Source organism: Saimiri boliviensis, chromosome 8, assembly GCF_048565385.1.
Source record: "Saimiri boliviensis isolate mSaiBol1 chromosome 8, mSaiBol1.pri, whole genome shotgun sequence".
NCBI classification, from domain to species: domain Eukaryota; kingdom Metazoa; phylum Chordata; class Mammalia; order Primates; family Cebidae; genus Saimiri; species Saimiri boliviensis.
The window spans coordinates 35,234,110-35,251,371 of NC_133456.1; the positions used below are offsets into that span (position 1 = coordinate 35,234,110).

General features: G+C 36.6%; 1 protein-coding gene across 3 annotated transcripts in view; it reads left to right on the forward strand.

Moving 5' to 3' along the window:
• LSAMP (limbic system associated membrane protein) overlaps positions 1–17,262 on the forward strand; it is a 631,380-nt gene that overhangs the window by 324,253 nt on the left and 289,865 nt on the right. For all 3 annotated transcript variants that reach the window (XM_010345960.3, XM_074404330.1, XM_003935432.4), the window contains exon 2: positions 14,770–15,002. In XM_010345960.3, coding sequence (XP_010344262.1) covers positions 14,770–15,002 — 233 coding nt within the window. The remainder of the gene's footprint in view (positions 1–14,769; positions 15,003–17,262) is intronic.

Below are 17,262 nucleotides of genomic sequence, written 5' to 3' on the forward strand. Positions count from 1 at the left end.
TAATTGGGGATAAGAAAATAAGGACTTTAAGAAATATCTTCTTAGAGTGTGATAAAGAGCAAGGTATAAAGGACAATAAGGTATTATTATTTATTTGATTGAGCTAAGCTCAGCTTACTTAAAATATTTTGTTAAAACTTACTGTATTAGTCTGACTTCTTCAGAGAAACAAAACCAATGGAAGATAGATAGATAAGTAAGTAGGTAGGTAGGTAGGTAGATAGATAAAATTTTTAAGTGACTTGCATGATTACCAAAATTAAGGAATGAAATATAGTTTTATCTAAGTAACTACAGAGCCTCTGTTGACTGAACGAATCTGGACTGCCTAAATTTTAGTTGCCTCCCAGACAAAGAATCAGTGGAGAAAATTCCACTCTTTGTATCTCTTTATCAGTCCTCCTGTTTTTCTTCTTGATCATATTATTACCTTAAAGAAAAAAATAATTGCTAATTTCACAGTGAAATTGAGAAAGAAACAATTTTAAAGTTCTGTGAGGCCAAATTAACCTGCTTCAATAGATCAGTGAGTAAACTGATTATGACATAATCACAAGCCCTCTATAAATTCATAGATGGTTAGTCCTCAGTGTGACATCTGAGTGTAGATTAAAAAATGTTTATTGGATCGACCAGGCATGGTGGCTCATGCCTGTAATCCCAGCACTTTGGGAGGCCAAGGCGGGTGGATCACCAGGATAGGAGATCAAGACCATCCTGGCTAACATGGTGAAACCCCGTCTCTAATAAGAAAAGAAAAAAAGAACAACAAAAAAAAATTGTTTATTAGGATCCTTAAGTATAAGCCTCTAAGACAAGAGACACTAACAAAAGATAATATAGAAGTTCATATTTAAGTCTACCAAATAGAGAAGGGGCACTGATATACTAGGAATCAGTTTTTGTTTTCACTTTTAAGCATATTTTTGGAACTTGAGCTATGAACTTTCCCCTGCCTATATTTATTCTTAACTTACTGTTTAGATAAGAAGAGATTTGTTAAAGAATACAAAATTATGGCTAGATAAGGGGAATAAGTTCTAGCACATGCTATACCACTGTAGGATGACTAGAGTTAACAATAATGTATCATTTCAAAGAACTAAAAGGAGGTTATTGAATCTTCTCAACACAAAGAAATGACAAGTGTTTTCAGATGACGGATATGTTATTTGCTGTGATCTGATACATTATATGGATTGAAACATCACATGTAATGAATTTGCACAATGATTATATGTCAATTAAAAAAATTTTAAGAGTGGCAAAAAATTTACTTTCACATATCTATTATAGTATAAAATAGATGGATCATATCGTCATTTTTCTAGACCCAGAGGAGTAGAGAAAATGATAGGAGCAAATATTAGGAAATAAGATACCTGGTTTAGGTAAGAAAAACATTTCTTGTCCCGTCACAACTTCTCGACTTCCAAAACCACTTGGAATAGTAAGTTTCTTTCACCTTCAAGATATATCAGAGTGGGGACATTCTTATGAATGTGAGATGAGAGGCAAAAGACTCTCATATATTCATTCATCCATTCGGTAATTATCTGGAAACTTTTTTTGTGTGAGGCACTTTGCCAGGCAATAGAGATGCAAAAGTTGAGAAGACATGGTTTTGGCCCACTCTTAAAATAGCGATGAAAGGCAGGAAAACAAAGACTTGAAATGCTAGCATAAGCTGAGAATCAACTAGGGAAACTGGAAAGAATGAATCACAGAGAAGGGCACATCTGAGAGAGATTTTGTATAGTAAGCAGGAGCTTGCCAAACAAGACATTTTAGATAAAAAGGAAAAACCAGAGTAGAAAGAGCGAGACTGAAGTCTGAATAAAGCATAAAACTCAAAGCAAAAAGAGTATAATGTCAAGAGATCAGACTGGAAAGCTAGGTTAAATGAATTGATGTTTTACTAATCTATTTGGATTTGTACATGTAAAAAGACCACAAGCATTTAAATAAGATGAGTACATGATCCACTTTATGTATGTACATTCCTGTCTCTATGAAAGACAGATGGAATAGCTGTGGTTAAAGGGAAACAGCATTGCAGACCAAAACACCAGTTGGAAGTCTATGTAGTGATGCTGGTAACAAATGACAAGGCCCTGAACAATGGCAGTGCAAGTGATGATGGAGAGCAGAAGTCAATTTATGAAAATCCCAAAGGTGGTAAGTGCTAATTTTTTTTAATAATTAAAAATATTAGTAAAAAATGTAAAATGTGACTGCATAAGAGACATGAAGATAAAGAAGGATATAAGAATAACTCGGGCAGGCGCAGTGGCTCATGTCTGTAATCCCAGCACTTTGTGAGGCCAAGGCATGCAGATTGCTTTGGGTTAGGAGTTCAAGACCAGCCTGGCCAACATGGTGAAACTCCGTCTCTACTAAAAATACAAATATTAGCCAGGCATGGTGGCATGCACCTGCAATCCGAGCTACTTCAGAGGCTGAGGTGGGAGAATCATTTGAACCTGGAAGGCAGAGGTTGCAATGAGCCAAGATTGTGCCACTGCACTCCAGCCCAAGCAACAGAGTTTAGGATTTGGTGTACTCTAAACCAACTCCCCCTGACAAAAAAAAAAAAAAAAAATCTGTGGATACTAGCTTAAATTTATAGATGAATTACAGTTCCACTAACTGTGGAATTTAGAAGAAGAACCAGAGTAAAGCGGAAGATGATGAATTTCAGCTCAGGACGTGTTGAATTTGAGGTACCTTCAAATATCTGCATGGAGCAGCTGAGTATGCCATTTTAGATTTCAATCATATTACGTGTAATTAAAGCCAAAACTGTATTAGGAGTGCTCTGTGAGGTCAGGAGAAAAAAAAAAGTACAATCCTGGAGAAAAACAATGTATAAAAATGTGCATGGAGAAAGAGGAAACAATTATGGAAACTGAGAAACTGTGAGAGGAAGAAAAACAAGAAAATGAAGACTGAGTAGTAACTGGTGCTAAAAGCTTTGAAGAGGTTACATAGGACAAATACTTCAGATAAGTTCATTGGATGTGACAACCAGTGGACCACTGCCATCATTTTAAGAGTGGTCATGATAGAGCCAGACAAAGGTGACTCATCCTTATGGAGATTGGACGTATTAATTACTCAATGTAATTCCTGCTGGTAGTCAGGTCAGGTTTCTGCAGAATATTAAGATTTCAACAAAATTTCTGGTGCCGTGTCAAGAGGTCTTGACTGTAAAAGGTGATAATTAACCAAGGAAAAATAAAGGAACAATTTCAAAACAACACTTCATTGATATCCATTTGATTCACCTGTTTCCCCCCTTTCACTTAATAGTCATATTTTGGGAGTCATCGTGAGGGAAAATGCCTCTTCTTTAACATGATTTCAAGGCCACACTAGCCCAGGGACAGAGCGGGTGAGAAGGTGGTATACGACTCCTCTGAGGCTAAAGAGATGGTACTTTTGAATCATAGGGTTCTTCTTAGAATTCAAAGTGTGACCTTCATCCTGAAGCATCTAAGCTCTCTCTTTAATTCAGACTGGTATGAAATTTCAAAAGAACTTATATGTTGAATGCAGTAGTACAAGGGGGTGATGGCCTTTGACTTCTGCTCTCTCCCAAAACCAGATACGAGTTACCCTCTTCACCTCCATCACCTCACTGCCATTATTGCTGTATGTAGGTTGGAGATTGTAGTGCAATCATTCTCAGCTTTCTAAGTTTGAGTAGGCTGGGTTTATTAGAAGAGCTCTCCCACATGGGTTTTCATTTCAAACTCATCAGCTCTTGCTTTTATTCCCATTCTTCTAAAGCTCTTTTTGATCTTCCAGCTCCAACTCCCATTTACAACCTGATTTTGATCTGTTCAAGAGAAACAGGCCTCCAGCAAAAGGGAGGGGAAAAAAAAACTTCTTTGGGGAGAGAAAGAAGAAAAACACACACACACGCTGATTGTCACACAAAGATGAGTCCTCCTTACACCACTGTCCTTTGGAAGACAATGCTGAAGAAAATAAATAATTTTGGAAATAGAAAAAATAGGAGGTGAGGTGGGAGAAAGTGTGTGATGGAAAAGCAAACATGGAAGCCGCAAAAATCCTCATGATTATAATTCTCCATGTGAGAAGTGTCTTTGTAATTTATATGCATCTGTCAGTGATCTAGTGGCTTCTTGTCATCTGGGAAAGGAAACCACTACATTTCCTTTGCCTGTGATAGATCTCTTTGATTATATCTCCTATAGTTGCAGCTACTGAGTCTCATTTCATATTTGTTTCCACAAAGTACTTTTTTTTTTTTTTTTTTTTTGACAGAGTTTTGCTTGTCCCCCAGGTTGGAGTACAGTGGTGTGATCTCAGCTCACTGCAACCTCCACCTCCTGGGTCAAGTGATTCTCAGTTCTCCTGCCTCCGCCTCCTGAGTAGCTGGGATTACAGGTGTGCAACACCACGCCCAGCTAATTTTTGTATTTTTAGTATAGATGGAGTTTCACCACATTGGCCAGGCTGGTCTTAAATTCCTGACCCTCAGGTGATCCACCTGCCCTTGCCTCCCAAAGTGCTGAGATAACAGGTGTGAGCCATGGAGCCTGGCCCACAAAATGCATTTTGAAAATAAAGACTTCTGGCCAGATGTGGTAGCTCATGCCTGTAATCCCAACACTTTGGGAGGCCAAGGTGGGTGGATCACCTGAGGTCATGAGTTCAAGACCAGCCTGACCAACATAACGAAACCCCATCTCACCTAAAAGTACAAAATTAGCCAGGTGTGGTGGTGCATAACTGAAATCCCAGCTACTTGGGAGGCTGAGGAAGGAGAATCGCTTGAACCTGGGAGGCAGAGTTTGCAGTGGGCTGAGATCATGCCATTGCACACTTAAGCATGGGCAACAAAAACAAAAAAACTATGTTAAAAAAAAAAAGACTTCTTTTGCTCTTCACATGCATCTGCCTTTATCTTTTTCTCTTTTACCTCTACCTCTACCAGGGAAGACAAACCAGACAGTAGAACCATTTTCTAATGGTAGCCCTGATAGACAGTCTCATTATTTACTTATGTACTTACATATTTATTATCTGTTAACTTCATTATAGCATACATGCTGTATCTATTAATTATCATGTCTTAGAGGGCATAATTTGATCTCAATTATATCTAAATGCGTGTAATATAATGATGAGTCATATTACAATATGGTTCTGCCCCAATGATAACATTTACATAATAGCATATATGACAAGACTATAAAGTAAGGGGCTGGGTTTTCAGGTGAGCCTTGTGGAAAACAGTCTCCTGACTTAACAGCCATGCCTCATACATCAGAATGCTCATCCTAAGTACATTTTGGTTTATTGCAAGTGCTTTTATTTCTCCTTACTGCTGGAATGAGATAAAGAATAAACCCTATATAGAAAAGACCCCTTTTTTTTGTTCTAGAACTTAGCATGCTTTGGCATTTACTTTGTAATGATGCAGAGGTAACACAATTTTCTTCAGATAGCTGAGGAATTGTTTTTAATTGCATATTGAGTGAGGTTTTTAACTACAAATCTGAGCCAGAATTCCAAGACGAATTTTACTCTTTCAAAGGTACAATCAAAGGCAGTTTTTTCTGTTTCTAAACGAGAGGGATTTTTCACAGAGAACAAAGACTCATAGGGAAAATCAAAACAAAAGCAAGATTTAAAGTTGTTTCTCATCTTCTCTCATATAGGGAGGAAAGAGGAGAATGTGTAATTCAAAAGAGAGGAAAAAGTTATAGATTCTTGCTACTTTAATGAGCATATAATTGCCACTCACTCACTCACTGAGGAGGCAGAACAGGCCTTGTTCTTTCACCTGAGAGTCCTCAAAGCATAGGGTATTCTTCATCCAATTCAGGAGGAACCCCAATTCAGCCAGCAGATCTCAGGGGATTACAAAGCACAGCATGGGCCTCTATTTCAGCTGTCCTGCAGAAACAGCCATGTATGAGTTCTGCCTTTTATGGAACTAAATGGATCTGGTTGAAAGAGGTGAGATTATTAAGGCCTGAGCTGCCTATGCACAGGTATCCCAAAAATCTTTTAAAAGTGTTCCATAAATGGCATTAGAGCCTCAATTTATACCATTGCACTATAACCATGCTGCATCATCCTGCTTTTGATTTAAATTATGTGGGTGATAAGAGGCTGATTCCTTACCAGAGGGAACCAAGGGGATATCAGATGCAAAAGGAGCCCAAGCCCCTAAAAGTGGATTTCCCTGATAATGCTTACTAATAAGCAAGGATTGGATTGAGCTCCAATATCTGGGAGTTGCTAGATTTAGCCCAAAAATGGGGTTTCTACAGAATGAATGATCAAGATTTGGATTTTGGAAGAATATGGAAACAACAGTGTATCAGGATCTTTCAGACCTCACTGTGTACTCTAAATATATCCTATTTAATAATCACAACGATCTGAGGAAGTAGCTATACTCCTGTGTTGCAGAAGAAAAACCCTGAAGCTTTTTAAAAATATTGGACATATTAGGTCCAGGCACTGCTCTATATGTTTTCTAAAAACCCTTTTAAACATTAGTAGTGCCAAACAAGGTAGATATTATTATTATCTTTGTTTTATAGCTTAGGAAACATAGGCACAGAGAGGATAAACAAATGTCCCAAAACCACAGAGCAAGTATGTGATGAAGCTAGAATTTAGAGTAGAAAATTGGCTTTGCAGCCTAAACCCATCACCACCCCACCACGCTGCCTTTCTTTGCTAAGTAACTTGCTTAAAGCACTAAACTACTGAGCCCATAATTTTTCCCCTTCACCACTGACAAAATAAGGAAGAATTTTGAGTTGTGGTTTAAGAAGAGAATGATTTATCTTCTGACGTGATTCAAACTCTTGGAAAGATCCTAGAAGAGCTGTTTCCAACCACTTATAAATGTTCTGGGACTGATTCTAACTCCAGCTGTCAGTGGGATAGAAATCAGTTCTCTCCTGGTCTCAGTCTCAATATTTACCTCTTTTTAGAATTTATGTCTTATATTTTCCCATTTGCTTCTTCTATGTGAATGTAGACATGGCACAGTTGATGTGACAACAATAGGAATATAGATGCTCCTAGAAGAGACAGTTTGTTGAGACACACTCAAGGCTTAGTTGGGTGGTCCTGTTGCTTTTCCATCCACCCTTCTCTTAACCTCTACCATCTGCATGGATATGAATCTATGCTTCCTCAAAAAGATGATTCTCAAATGTAGTCATGCATGTATCATATATAGCAATGCACATATGACTGGACAAGGTGTTCCTTAGTGATAATAAGAGATAAAAAGCATGTTTGTGGAGGCCTTTTAATTGCTCCAGGCATGGCACAGTCTATCTGGGTTTTGCCATTTCCCATGGTGAACTTTTTGCACTTTCAGACTATGATCATTGTAATAAGTGGTAGCCTAATCACAGAAAGGGTGCTTTCCCAGTAGAGCATATGCGAATAACTAATAAAAGTTGAGAATTTAGAGAAACACATGATTGATCTGAGAGCCTGGGTAATTATATATATATTTAGTGGGTGTCATCACACTCCAAAATATAAAGAAATTCATTTTTTAATGTGACTCAGAGAAATCAATGTTTTTCCTTTAGTTACCTCTCTTATATGACTGTTTTCTTTTTATCTACTGTCCTTTACAATGAGAGACCATGAATATAAGCATATATAAGGCTTGTGTTTTATGAAATGTTTCTATGTACCTCACCTCATTTCATTTAAAGAACTATCCTGACAATAGTTCTAAGAGGTTGAACAGGTATTGTTAGCCCCATTTTACTGACGAAGAAACTAAGATACACAAAAGTTAAATTACTTAATCTGTGTTCCAGTAGTAAACAGGCTGCAAGGCTGGAACTAAAATCAGCCTCTTCAGAAGCTAAACTGTTTTTTACACTAGCATGCCATCAGCAATATAGAGATTTTGGAATCACTGTGGCCAGCAATATATTTACATGAATCTAGTTCCTGTGGGTTTACCGCCTGTGTGTTCTACTACCTTGGTGTTCATAGTCTCCCCTGAACATCCATTACTACTTCTGTGTGTGCATGTACACATGTACCTGCAACCATTTGCACATGAATATCCGCAAAGAAGCAAGAGTGAAGGCAGATAATCTGATCATGTAGATGCTGTCATAGTGTTAACTGGTCTACAATTTGGTGTGAATCTAGAGAAATCAACCATTACCAAGCTAAGGTTAGGGTCTGGGTTAAGGGGATGAAGATGAGGAGAACAGACATGCACAAGAGCAAGAGAATGATTCCAAGAGAGCAGACAGGGATCCAATCAGATGTCAAGTGTGAAAAGAACTAAAGCTGGGAGCAAGGAAACTAAGGAGCTGAAGCTTTTAGATGCAGCAAAGGCTAACAGGGCTCCTGAGTGTTAGCAGTGAATTCCCACAGTTCTTTTTTTATTTCTAATTGAGTCTAATCTTAGAAAATGCTAATGAAGCAAAGATGATCCAAAATGATTGATGACTTAAAATTCCTTAAATTTGGTTTTTAACTTGGTATTTATTTTTTTTGATGTGTTTGCATAGTTGTTGGAATTCATTATACTTAAAATAATGTTATAAAACCAGACTAAGGACTTCTGACTCAGGAGAATCTGGGATATTTTCATACTTTATTCCATTCTCTGCTTAGAATTTTTCTGATTCCACATTTTAATGCTGGGAATATATAGCATCACTTCCCAGACCAATTATCTTTCCTTCTAGAGTGAAATGATTCTATGATAGTTTTGCTGATTCACTAAGGGTTTTATTTGTAGGATTGAAGTTACAAAGCAAATAGCATCAAAATAACATTCTTGAAGACATCCTTCCCATCCACATCTTGAATCTTTCCACATCTTAAAAAAGAGGGAGATTCACAAATGTGAAAAATAATAAAGGTCAATGAAAACATTTTCAGATGAACAAAGGTTAATTTTTTTGAAAAATCCATGTTTCTCCAACTGATTCTCCTTTACTTATCCTGGATATGATAAAATGATTGTATCATTTTATAATTATGAAACTAAAATGAAATAACAATAGGAGCATGATTAACTACTAACTTATAGAAATTAACTATTAACTTATAACCAGAGCCTCACAAGGCCTCATTGTTGTGCCTTTGTCATGAACTTTGCTGGTGGCAATTAAGTAAAAGACAATTAAAGATGAGAACAGACATGCACAAGAGCAAGAGAATGATGCCAAGAGAGCAGACAGGGATCCAACCAGAGGTCAAGTGTGAAAAGAACTAAAGTTGGGAGCAAGGAAGCTAAGGAGCTGAAGCTTTTAGTTACAGTAAAGGCTAACAGTGTAAATTCAGAAGCATAACCCTGTGAAAAAACACTATTGCACTTTAGATATTTGCTCTATGCTTCTGGATATGTAAACCAAGAGACAAAGGTCTATATCTGGGTATTTGAACCTCGATCCTGTCAACATTTTTGATAAGATACACCTTTGTGATGGAGGCTGTCCAAGGCCTTATAAGATGTTTAGCAACACCGCTGGTCTTTACCTACTAGAAACCAGTAGCAACACCTCCTCCCTAGTTCTAACAACCAAAAAACGTTTCCAGATATTGCCAATATCATCTAGGGGCACAAACTGCTTTCACTTTGGAACTTCTTATCTGACTGTTTTTTCTTAAGAAGCAAATAGATTTCTCTCACCCATCCAGTTACTCTGCTCCCAGACTCTGCAATGTAAAAATATGAGTATACACAACTGGTGAGAGATTACATAAAATATATTTATTTGTTATCATTGAATAAATACCAGATTATACCCTTGAGAAATGAAGGAAATTTATGTAGGCTAAGTCTGGATAAATTTGAATGCTAAGTTGGTATGCTTTTTTAGCAGCCACTTATGGTTGTTAAATGTGAAATGTGTCAGCAACTGGACAGGTTTAATATCTGGTAGAGATGCATCAATTACATCATGGATATCTTGTCAGTAAATACACTATTAAGTAATCTAATGGTACAAACTGAATTTAGCATTTCTTTTCTACCTCCAATTATATTAATTATTTTAGAAGCATAGCCCCCACCCTTGTGGAATGTTACTAGAATTGTCAATGTACCTGTTTGTTTAAGTCTGCATAATAGACTTGGTGTAAAGTGTTTGAAGAAATTCAGTGCTTAAGATTTATATGCCTGCATTGATTTTTTGTGACTGTTTTATGGAATCAAATATACTGAACACGGATGATAAAAATTTGTGTGCTTGCCTTTCCTGTTTTTTCTAAAGATGATTTTTTTAAAATCATAGGTTTTTAGTTGAAGTAGGTAATCCATCTGATTTGAGGGTTCATGGTTAAGATGAGCAACCTACTAAGCATTGATTTAGTAAGTTATATTTATTTTTCACAGTTTTTCACATGCAATATAGATCATTTAGTTCCTAGAGATAATCTTTCTTCATAGTGGACATAGGAACACATTTTTTCTCTCCTTTACATTTATTTTAATACCACACTCAATAATTCTCTTTGAATTTCCCTTTATATCTGATAACTTTATTTCTTAAGAAATGTTAAGAGTTATCCATCTTTACTGTACCTATTAGACAATTAATGAATACTTTATAGTTGACCAAATGTAATTTGGTAAATTAAATTCAGTTTGTTTATTCAACATTTCAGCATGTATCTACTATGCACATGGTATATTTAGGTTGCTAGGCTCATTGAGGACTCCAGAGGTGAATGACAAGAAGGTCACTGTCTCAATAAGTTTATGAGAAAAGATAATTGCAAATAACTCTAAGCAATGTGGAGTATGATAAGGTCATAAAAAGGAAGTTTTAAGAAGTTTACATTAATGAGAGAAGATTTTCTGGAGAGGTGGCACTTTGTAGCATATGTCCATGTCCTCAGCTGCTGTCCATAAAACCCACTGAAAGTGGAAGGACATTCTCTGATCCTCTCCTCATGGCTCTAACACCCACTGTCATTAGGGTCCAGTTCTTTCTAAACATGGGAATTATTTGCAACATCATGTGTTTCTCAAGACAACAATCTATTAAAACAACAAATAACACTAACAGGTTTTTGAAATCCATCTCTTCACATTTTTCTTGCTTTAGCACAGGTTGATTTTGGAGATAAAATCATTAGGTATAAAGTTTAGAACTAAATTGCAGCAACATTCTAGGTAGGTGATAATTCATTATTATCACATTATAATGGCAAGGCCCGAGTATTCTCATTTACTCCACAGGCCTGCCTAATCAACAGTTGAGCCAACATAATCAGAGATGCAAGCCCATGGTGCTTATTGGTGAGCCAGTAAATTCTGGGAACCTGGGTCTATATTTATATCAGCATTTCTTATTTCAGTATAGCCAGGTGGTCTGTCAGTACACTGTATGACTGGTTATTCTCTCTTAATAAACACAGATAGAGCTCCACAAATTGAAATTACTGATTTTGGTTTACTATCTTTTCTTTTCTTTTTTTTAGAGGCAAGGTCTCACTCTGTTGCCCAGGCTGGAGTACAGTGATGTGATCATAGCTCACTCCAGCCTTGAACCCCTGAGTTCAAGTGATCCTCCTGCCTCCAGTCTCCCAAAGAGCTGGAATTACAGGCATGAGCCACCATGCCTGATCCTACCATCTTTGTTATGTGTACTTTTTTATTATTAAAACTAGTTGCCACCTTAAATTAACATTTTAAAATAAAGAAAATATTTAGTTCTGAAACTGCATTATTCCTTTACCCACTTTTTATTAAGAAAGTTTTAGTCACATTATAGAAGGATTATTTTCTAGTTTATAGAGCTAACATACTCATTTTGCAACTATTGTATACATAAAAAGGAACCCCGAAAGATCTGGAGAAGTGGTTTCCTTTTTAAAAAAACTATACTGTATTGTGTTCCGGTGTTTGAAGTTTGGCTAACCATCTGAGTTAGTAAAAAGTATATATATATATTTTAATATACTATACAATTGTTTGTCAGTAAAAGATGAATTTTTAAATATGGATAAAACCTGAAGTAAAAATAAGGTGCCATGTAAATTGTCATAACAAAATTTACACATAATACATTGTTTCATAGATGAACTTTTATGCCTGTCAATTTTGCTGAAACAGTCAATTACTTCTTTATAAGAAAGATCTGAACACCCTCAAAGAATATGGAATAATGATCTGTATGATTTTAACTTTTCCATGAATGAAAATTGCTAAAATGTCAAAGGACCATAAAGACCCAACTTAGAAACTTTATCTTATGTTGCTAAGGAAATCTGTCCAATTTATTTGTGGATTCTATAAGACTTGGGATGGGGACGTGAAATATAGGTTATCAAATGTCCTGTATCTGCACGTGTGACCCAGTTAGTTCACAAGTCAGGCATTTATTAAGTACTTATTTTGTCCCAGATTAGATATTGGTGGTATCCAAATGAATAAGGTTAAAAAAAATGCTGTTTTTATTTGATTCACAGGCCATATTTATGTAAACTATATTATATAGTATTTTTTTTATTTCAAAGTGGACAGATTGGAGCCATATTTGGGGCTAAGAGGCATTCAGAATACATCTATAATGTAGCAAATCTGGCCATTCTTGTGTTAAGCTGTGCAGAAGAGAAACATGCACAGGGAAAAACGACAGAAGATTTAAAACACATTTACATGGGTAAATTTCTATCCTTCTTATTAGAATAGAAAAAATATGGTAAATCTACATTCGGCAATTTCATTAATGGCCTAGAGTAAGACAGCAAACAGCCTATTAATTAATTCATCAATGACTTTAAATTCAGAGGTGCTGCAAACATCACCATGGACAGAGAAATGATGCCACAAGAGAGAGAAAAGAAAAAGAAAACCTGAGTCTGGAATGAAGCAGAAAGCATTCATGAAGTTAGCTTGGTGCTCATGATAAAAGGCCTCCAAAATATTAAACACATTATTTACACTCAATAATATCTGCATGGCAGAGAAGCACATACTGAGAAATGGACATATCAAATGATACCTAAATCTAGTTATGTTTATGAAAACAAATAGGTAAAGAAGAAAAGTAAGACCTGTGTATCTTGGTACCCAACTTATTAAGTCAAATTTATACTCAAGGGTCAGGCATGGTGGTCCATGACTATAATCCCAGTGCTTAAGGAGGCCAAGTTGAGAAGATCACTTGAGGCTAGGCTGGACCACACAGCAAGACCCCATCTCTAAAAAATTTGTTTTCAAATTAGCTAGTCCTGGTGGCATACACCTATAATCCTAGCTACTTAGGAGGCTAAAGCATGAGGATTGCTTGAGCCCAGTAGTTCAAGGCTGCAGTAAGCTATGATCAGGCCACTGTACTCCAGCCTTGGTGACTGAACAAGAACCTATCTCAAAAAAAAAAAAAAAAAAAAAAAAAAAAAAAAAAAAAAAAAACTCTCCCTCTAAAAGAAATATACAATTCACTTAAAATTAATAAGATAAGGAGGTCTTTGTATTATACTATAGATGAGGTTTTTAAAAATACTTAGCTTTCCTTTTTCATGTAAGAGACACAGTTGGCCTCTACATGCCTATGTGGACAGCCTATGGGTTATGCATCAATTTTCTGTCTATGTTTAGTTGTTTTGACCTGAGAGAAAAGCTGGATTTTACTTGTTTTAGAAAATACAAGGGAACAGGATGTCTTAATTGTCCTGCTGTGGTGTTCATGGATCTTTCTGTTCATTCCTTTCTGCCCCAGAGTGTGAGCAGCTGGCTTTCCAGCTGTGAACAGGGTTTGGGACATCTCCCTATGGGGTAGACATAAATCTTGCCACAGGGATGCAGACAGAAGGTTTTTCGCTTTTGTTTTCTGCTAGATTTTTCCATTGCAAGACTCTTGCTGGAACTGAAGGAGAAAACCATACTCACCAAAAAGTATTTACCCCTCTTTCACTAATGCATGTTCTTTGCCTCTTTCTTTCAAATTTCAGAAAGAGACCCTTTTATGTTTAAGCAGGAATTCAAATAAGCATTATTTCTTTACCTTTATGAATCTATTGGTCTCTGAACTACAAAATTGGTTTCTTCATCTTTGCTAAAGATTGCTTGCATTCAGTAAGACAAGAAATGCTGGTAGCAACCTAACTTGCCACCAAACAAGCTTATGCCTTCAGCAGCTGTAACCAAACTTATGCTACATGATGTTTACTTTGATTTCCTTGTCATAACACTTATCCCCTTATGCCTGGATCTGCTCACACAATTTTTACTCCTACAAGTGAGCATTCCAAACTTGTAAAGATTAGAAGTAAATTCAGAAGTCTAGTCTAATTCCTATAACGATGGAGTATAACTAATCTATCATGACACAATTACTATGGAAATACTTTGTAAAGAGTAAACACAGTTCAAGATGGAGTAAAAGTGCCATGATATCCATTGTATAATTCTCAAAATTACACAAACAGATGGAGTTCTGTGTGAATGGCCTTTTCCTAAAAAAAAAAAAAAAAGAAGAAGAAGAAGAAAATCCAGTGGGAAGTCAATACTAATTCAACTTTGCCTTCATTACTCATACTCTCATTGTTTATTGCTGAACTGACTCTAAATAATGACATCCATCCACTGGATGGTAATTAAATCTTAAAAGAAATGGTGAAAATTCTAAGGACTCCAAGAAATGGCATGGCAATGATTCATTGTACATATAATTATTTTTCTTGTTTGGACTTGCTGAGTCTGATCGCCTAGAGAAGAAATGCGGAAATAGTTGTTGTTAAGGCACTAATATTGTTACTCTGCTCTGTCAGGTGCGTTGTAGAAGACAAGAACTCAAAAGTGGCCTGGTTGAACCGTTCTGGCATCATTTTTGCTGGACATGACAAGTGGTCTCTGGACCCACGGGTTGAGCTGGAGAAACGCCATTCTCTGGAATACAGCCTCCGAATCCAGAAGGTGGATGTCTATGATGAGGGTTCCTACACTTGCTCAGTTCAGACACAGCATGAGCCCAAGACCTCCCAAGTTTACTTGATCGTACAAGGTAAGGAAAGTGTGGGATACAAGGGTTGTTAAGAAAGAGGTGGGATTTGCAGAGTAATAATGTACAAAATATTTGCAGAGTCCTTTATGAAAAGAAATATTTTCAAAGATACTATTGCTCTTAAGCATCAATTTTCTGTCTAGAAAGAGTCTTAAAATGAGAGGACCAAAAACAATATAGGGGGTATACTCCTGTTACTGTGAGCCAGTACCATTGGTGAAAGTATTTTCACCCAGCACTGAGTGTGAAAACACACAGCAAAAGCCACAGCTGATGGAACAAGGTAAATCAGGGATACCAGAACACACAGGATGGTTAGAGCCATATGAAGTACACTTTTCCACTCAATTAAGTACCAGATGCTTTGCTGAGTTGAAGAAAGTTTGGGTTTATCTGTCCTAACCCTGAAGATCATCACTAATTATCTTTATGATAGCAGTATTTTGGAAAAATAAAATTTTCCAGAGGACTTTTTAATTTTTTCAGCAGTCCAGGTTTCTGTGTGATTTGTATCTCTACTTAATGACAAGTTACTGGTGATCAAATCCAGTGACAATGATCTGCAAAGTCATTGGGGACAATTTGCTTCTAGACTGGGGTTTCCAAGGGCATATCTGAGTCATAGTTTTACGGGATAAAAATCCTAAATGGCATCCACATGCCCCCGACTATTGCCTTGTTGGGTTTCTTCCCTTATAATTGCAGAATGAGAACAAAGCTGATCAGCTGCACAATTTTATTGCAAGTCAAGTCCAACCACCAGCAGTTTCAATGTATCTATCGGGAAAGATCTAAGCACTAACAAACATTAGGGCTGTGTTCATGTATTTTTTATTTATAATTTTATGTAAATTTAATGCAAATTAGGCATGGCCTTAGGGCTCCTGTCAAGGTTCCAATGCAGTCAGTGGTGTGGCAAAGTTTGACTGTAGCTTCTATTAATATGTTATGGAATTGATTATTCCAACATTTAAATTATTGCTTTCCCAACTCCTCTGATTAATAGATTGAAACTAGAATAAAATACATCAGAGACTGCCTGGTGCAGGGGTGTTTTAGTCATGTGACTTCTATTTTGGTCCATTTGCAATGGCCAACAGCTTCATTTTGTTGCTTGTGAAACGCATGTCTAGTAGCTTGCAAAGTTCCAATCACAGTCAAAGCATAGGATGCTTTTCTTGTAGCTTAGTAGAGAGGACTTAAGCTCCATTACAAGAGCAACACCAGGGTATGGATCTTAGGCAACCTATTTAAATTTGTAAACATAACTAGAAATACATTAATATGTCAAAGGGTTAATTTACCAACTCCCTCAAAACAAATACAAGCACACATTTATTCACACACACACACACACACACACACACACACAAACACCCACCCCAAAACAAAATAAAAAATTCTACTAAATTCAATGGCAGAAGGGGAGATAACTAGTTTGCTTAGGACCCCTTAAAACAGATTTTATCTACTGACCAGTTATTGAGATTATCTCATGATTTTTCTTCTTTGATTTTTGAGGTATGATTGTTTATTCATGTATATCTTTATAATGGATTATGCCTGAAAAAATTGCTTGATTATGATATTTCTATACAATTTTAGCTTTATGGCGTTTGATGTCACTAAAAAGCCACTAGAGACTGTAACTAGTAATTGTGTATTGTCCCATATTGAATAAATTTGACAATCTGAGCATTATATCCCTTGGTTTCTAGATAAGCAAACAGAAGTTTATTAAATTTAGATTTCTTATTCAAGGTCACAAGACAATTCAGAGAATAGTTGGAGTGCCAAGTAGATCTGGAAACCTAAAGCACTTTCCACTGGAATGGAGATATTTGGGTTTTTGGTTTTTTTTTTGTTTGTTTTTTTGTTGTTTTTTTTTTTTTTTTTTTGAGACGAGTTTCGCTCTTGTTACCCAGGCTGGAGTGCAATGGCGTGATCTCAGCTCACCACAACCTCTGCCTCCTGGGTTTAGGCAATTCTCCTGCCTCAGCCTTCTGAGTAGCTGGGATTACAGGCATGCGCCACCATGCCCAGCTTATGTTTTGTATGTTTAGTAAAGACGGGGTTTCACCATGTTGACCAGGATGGTCTCGATCTCTTGACCTCGTGATCCACCTGCCTCACCTTCCCAAAGTGCTGGGATTATAGGCATGAGCCACTGCGCCCAGCCATGAGTTTTCGTTTTTATGCCATTACTTTAAAGATTAATTTAAGGATTTATAGTTAAGAATTTAAGTCTGAGCTCTTAGCA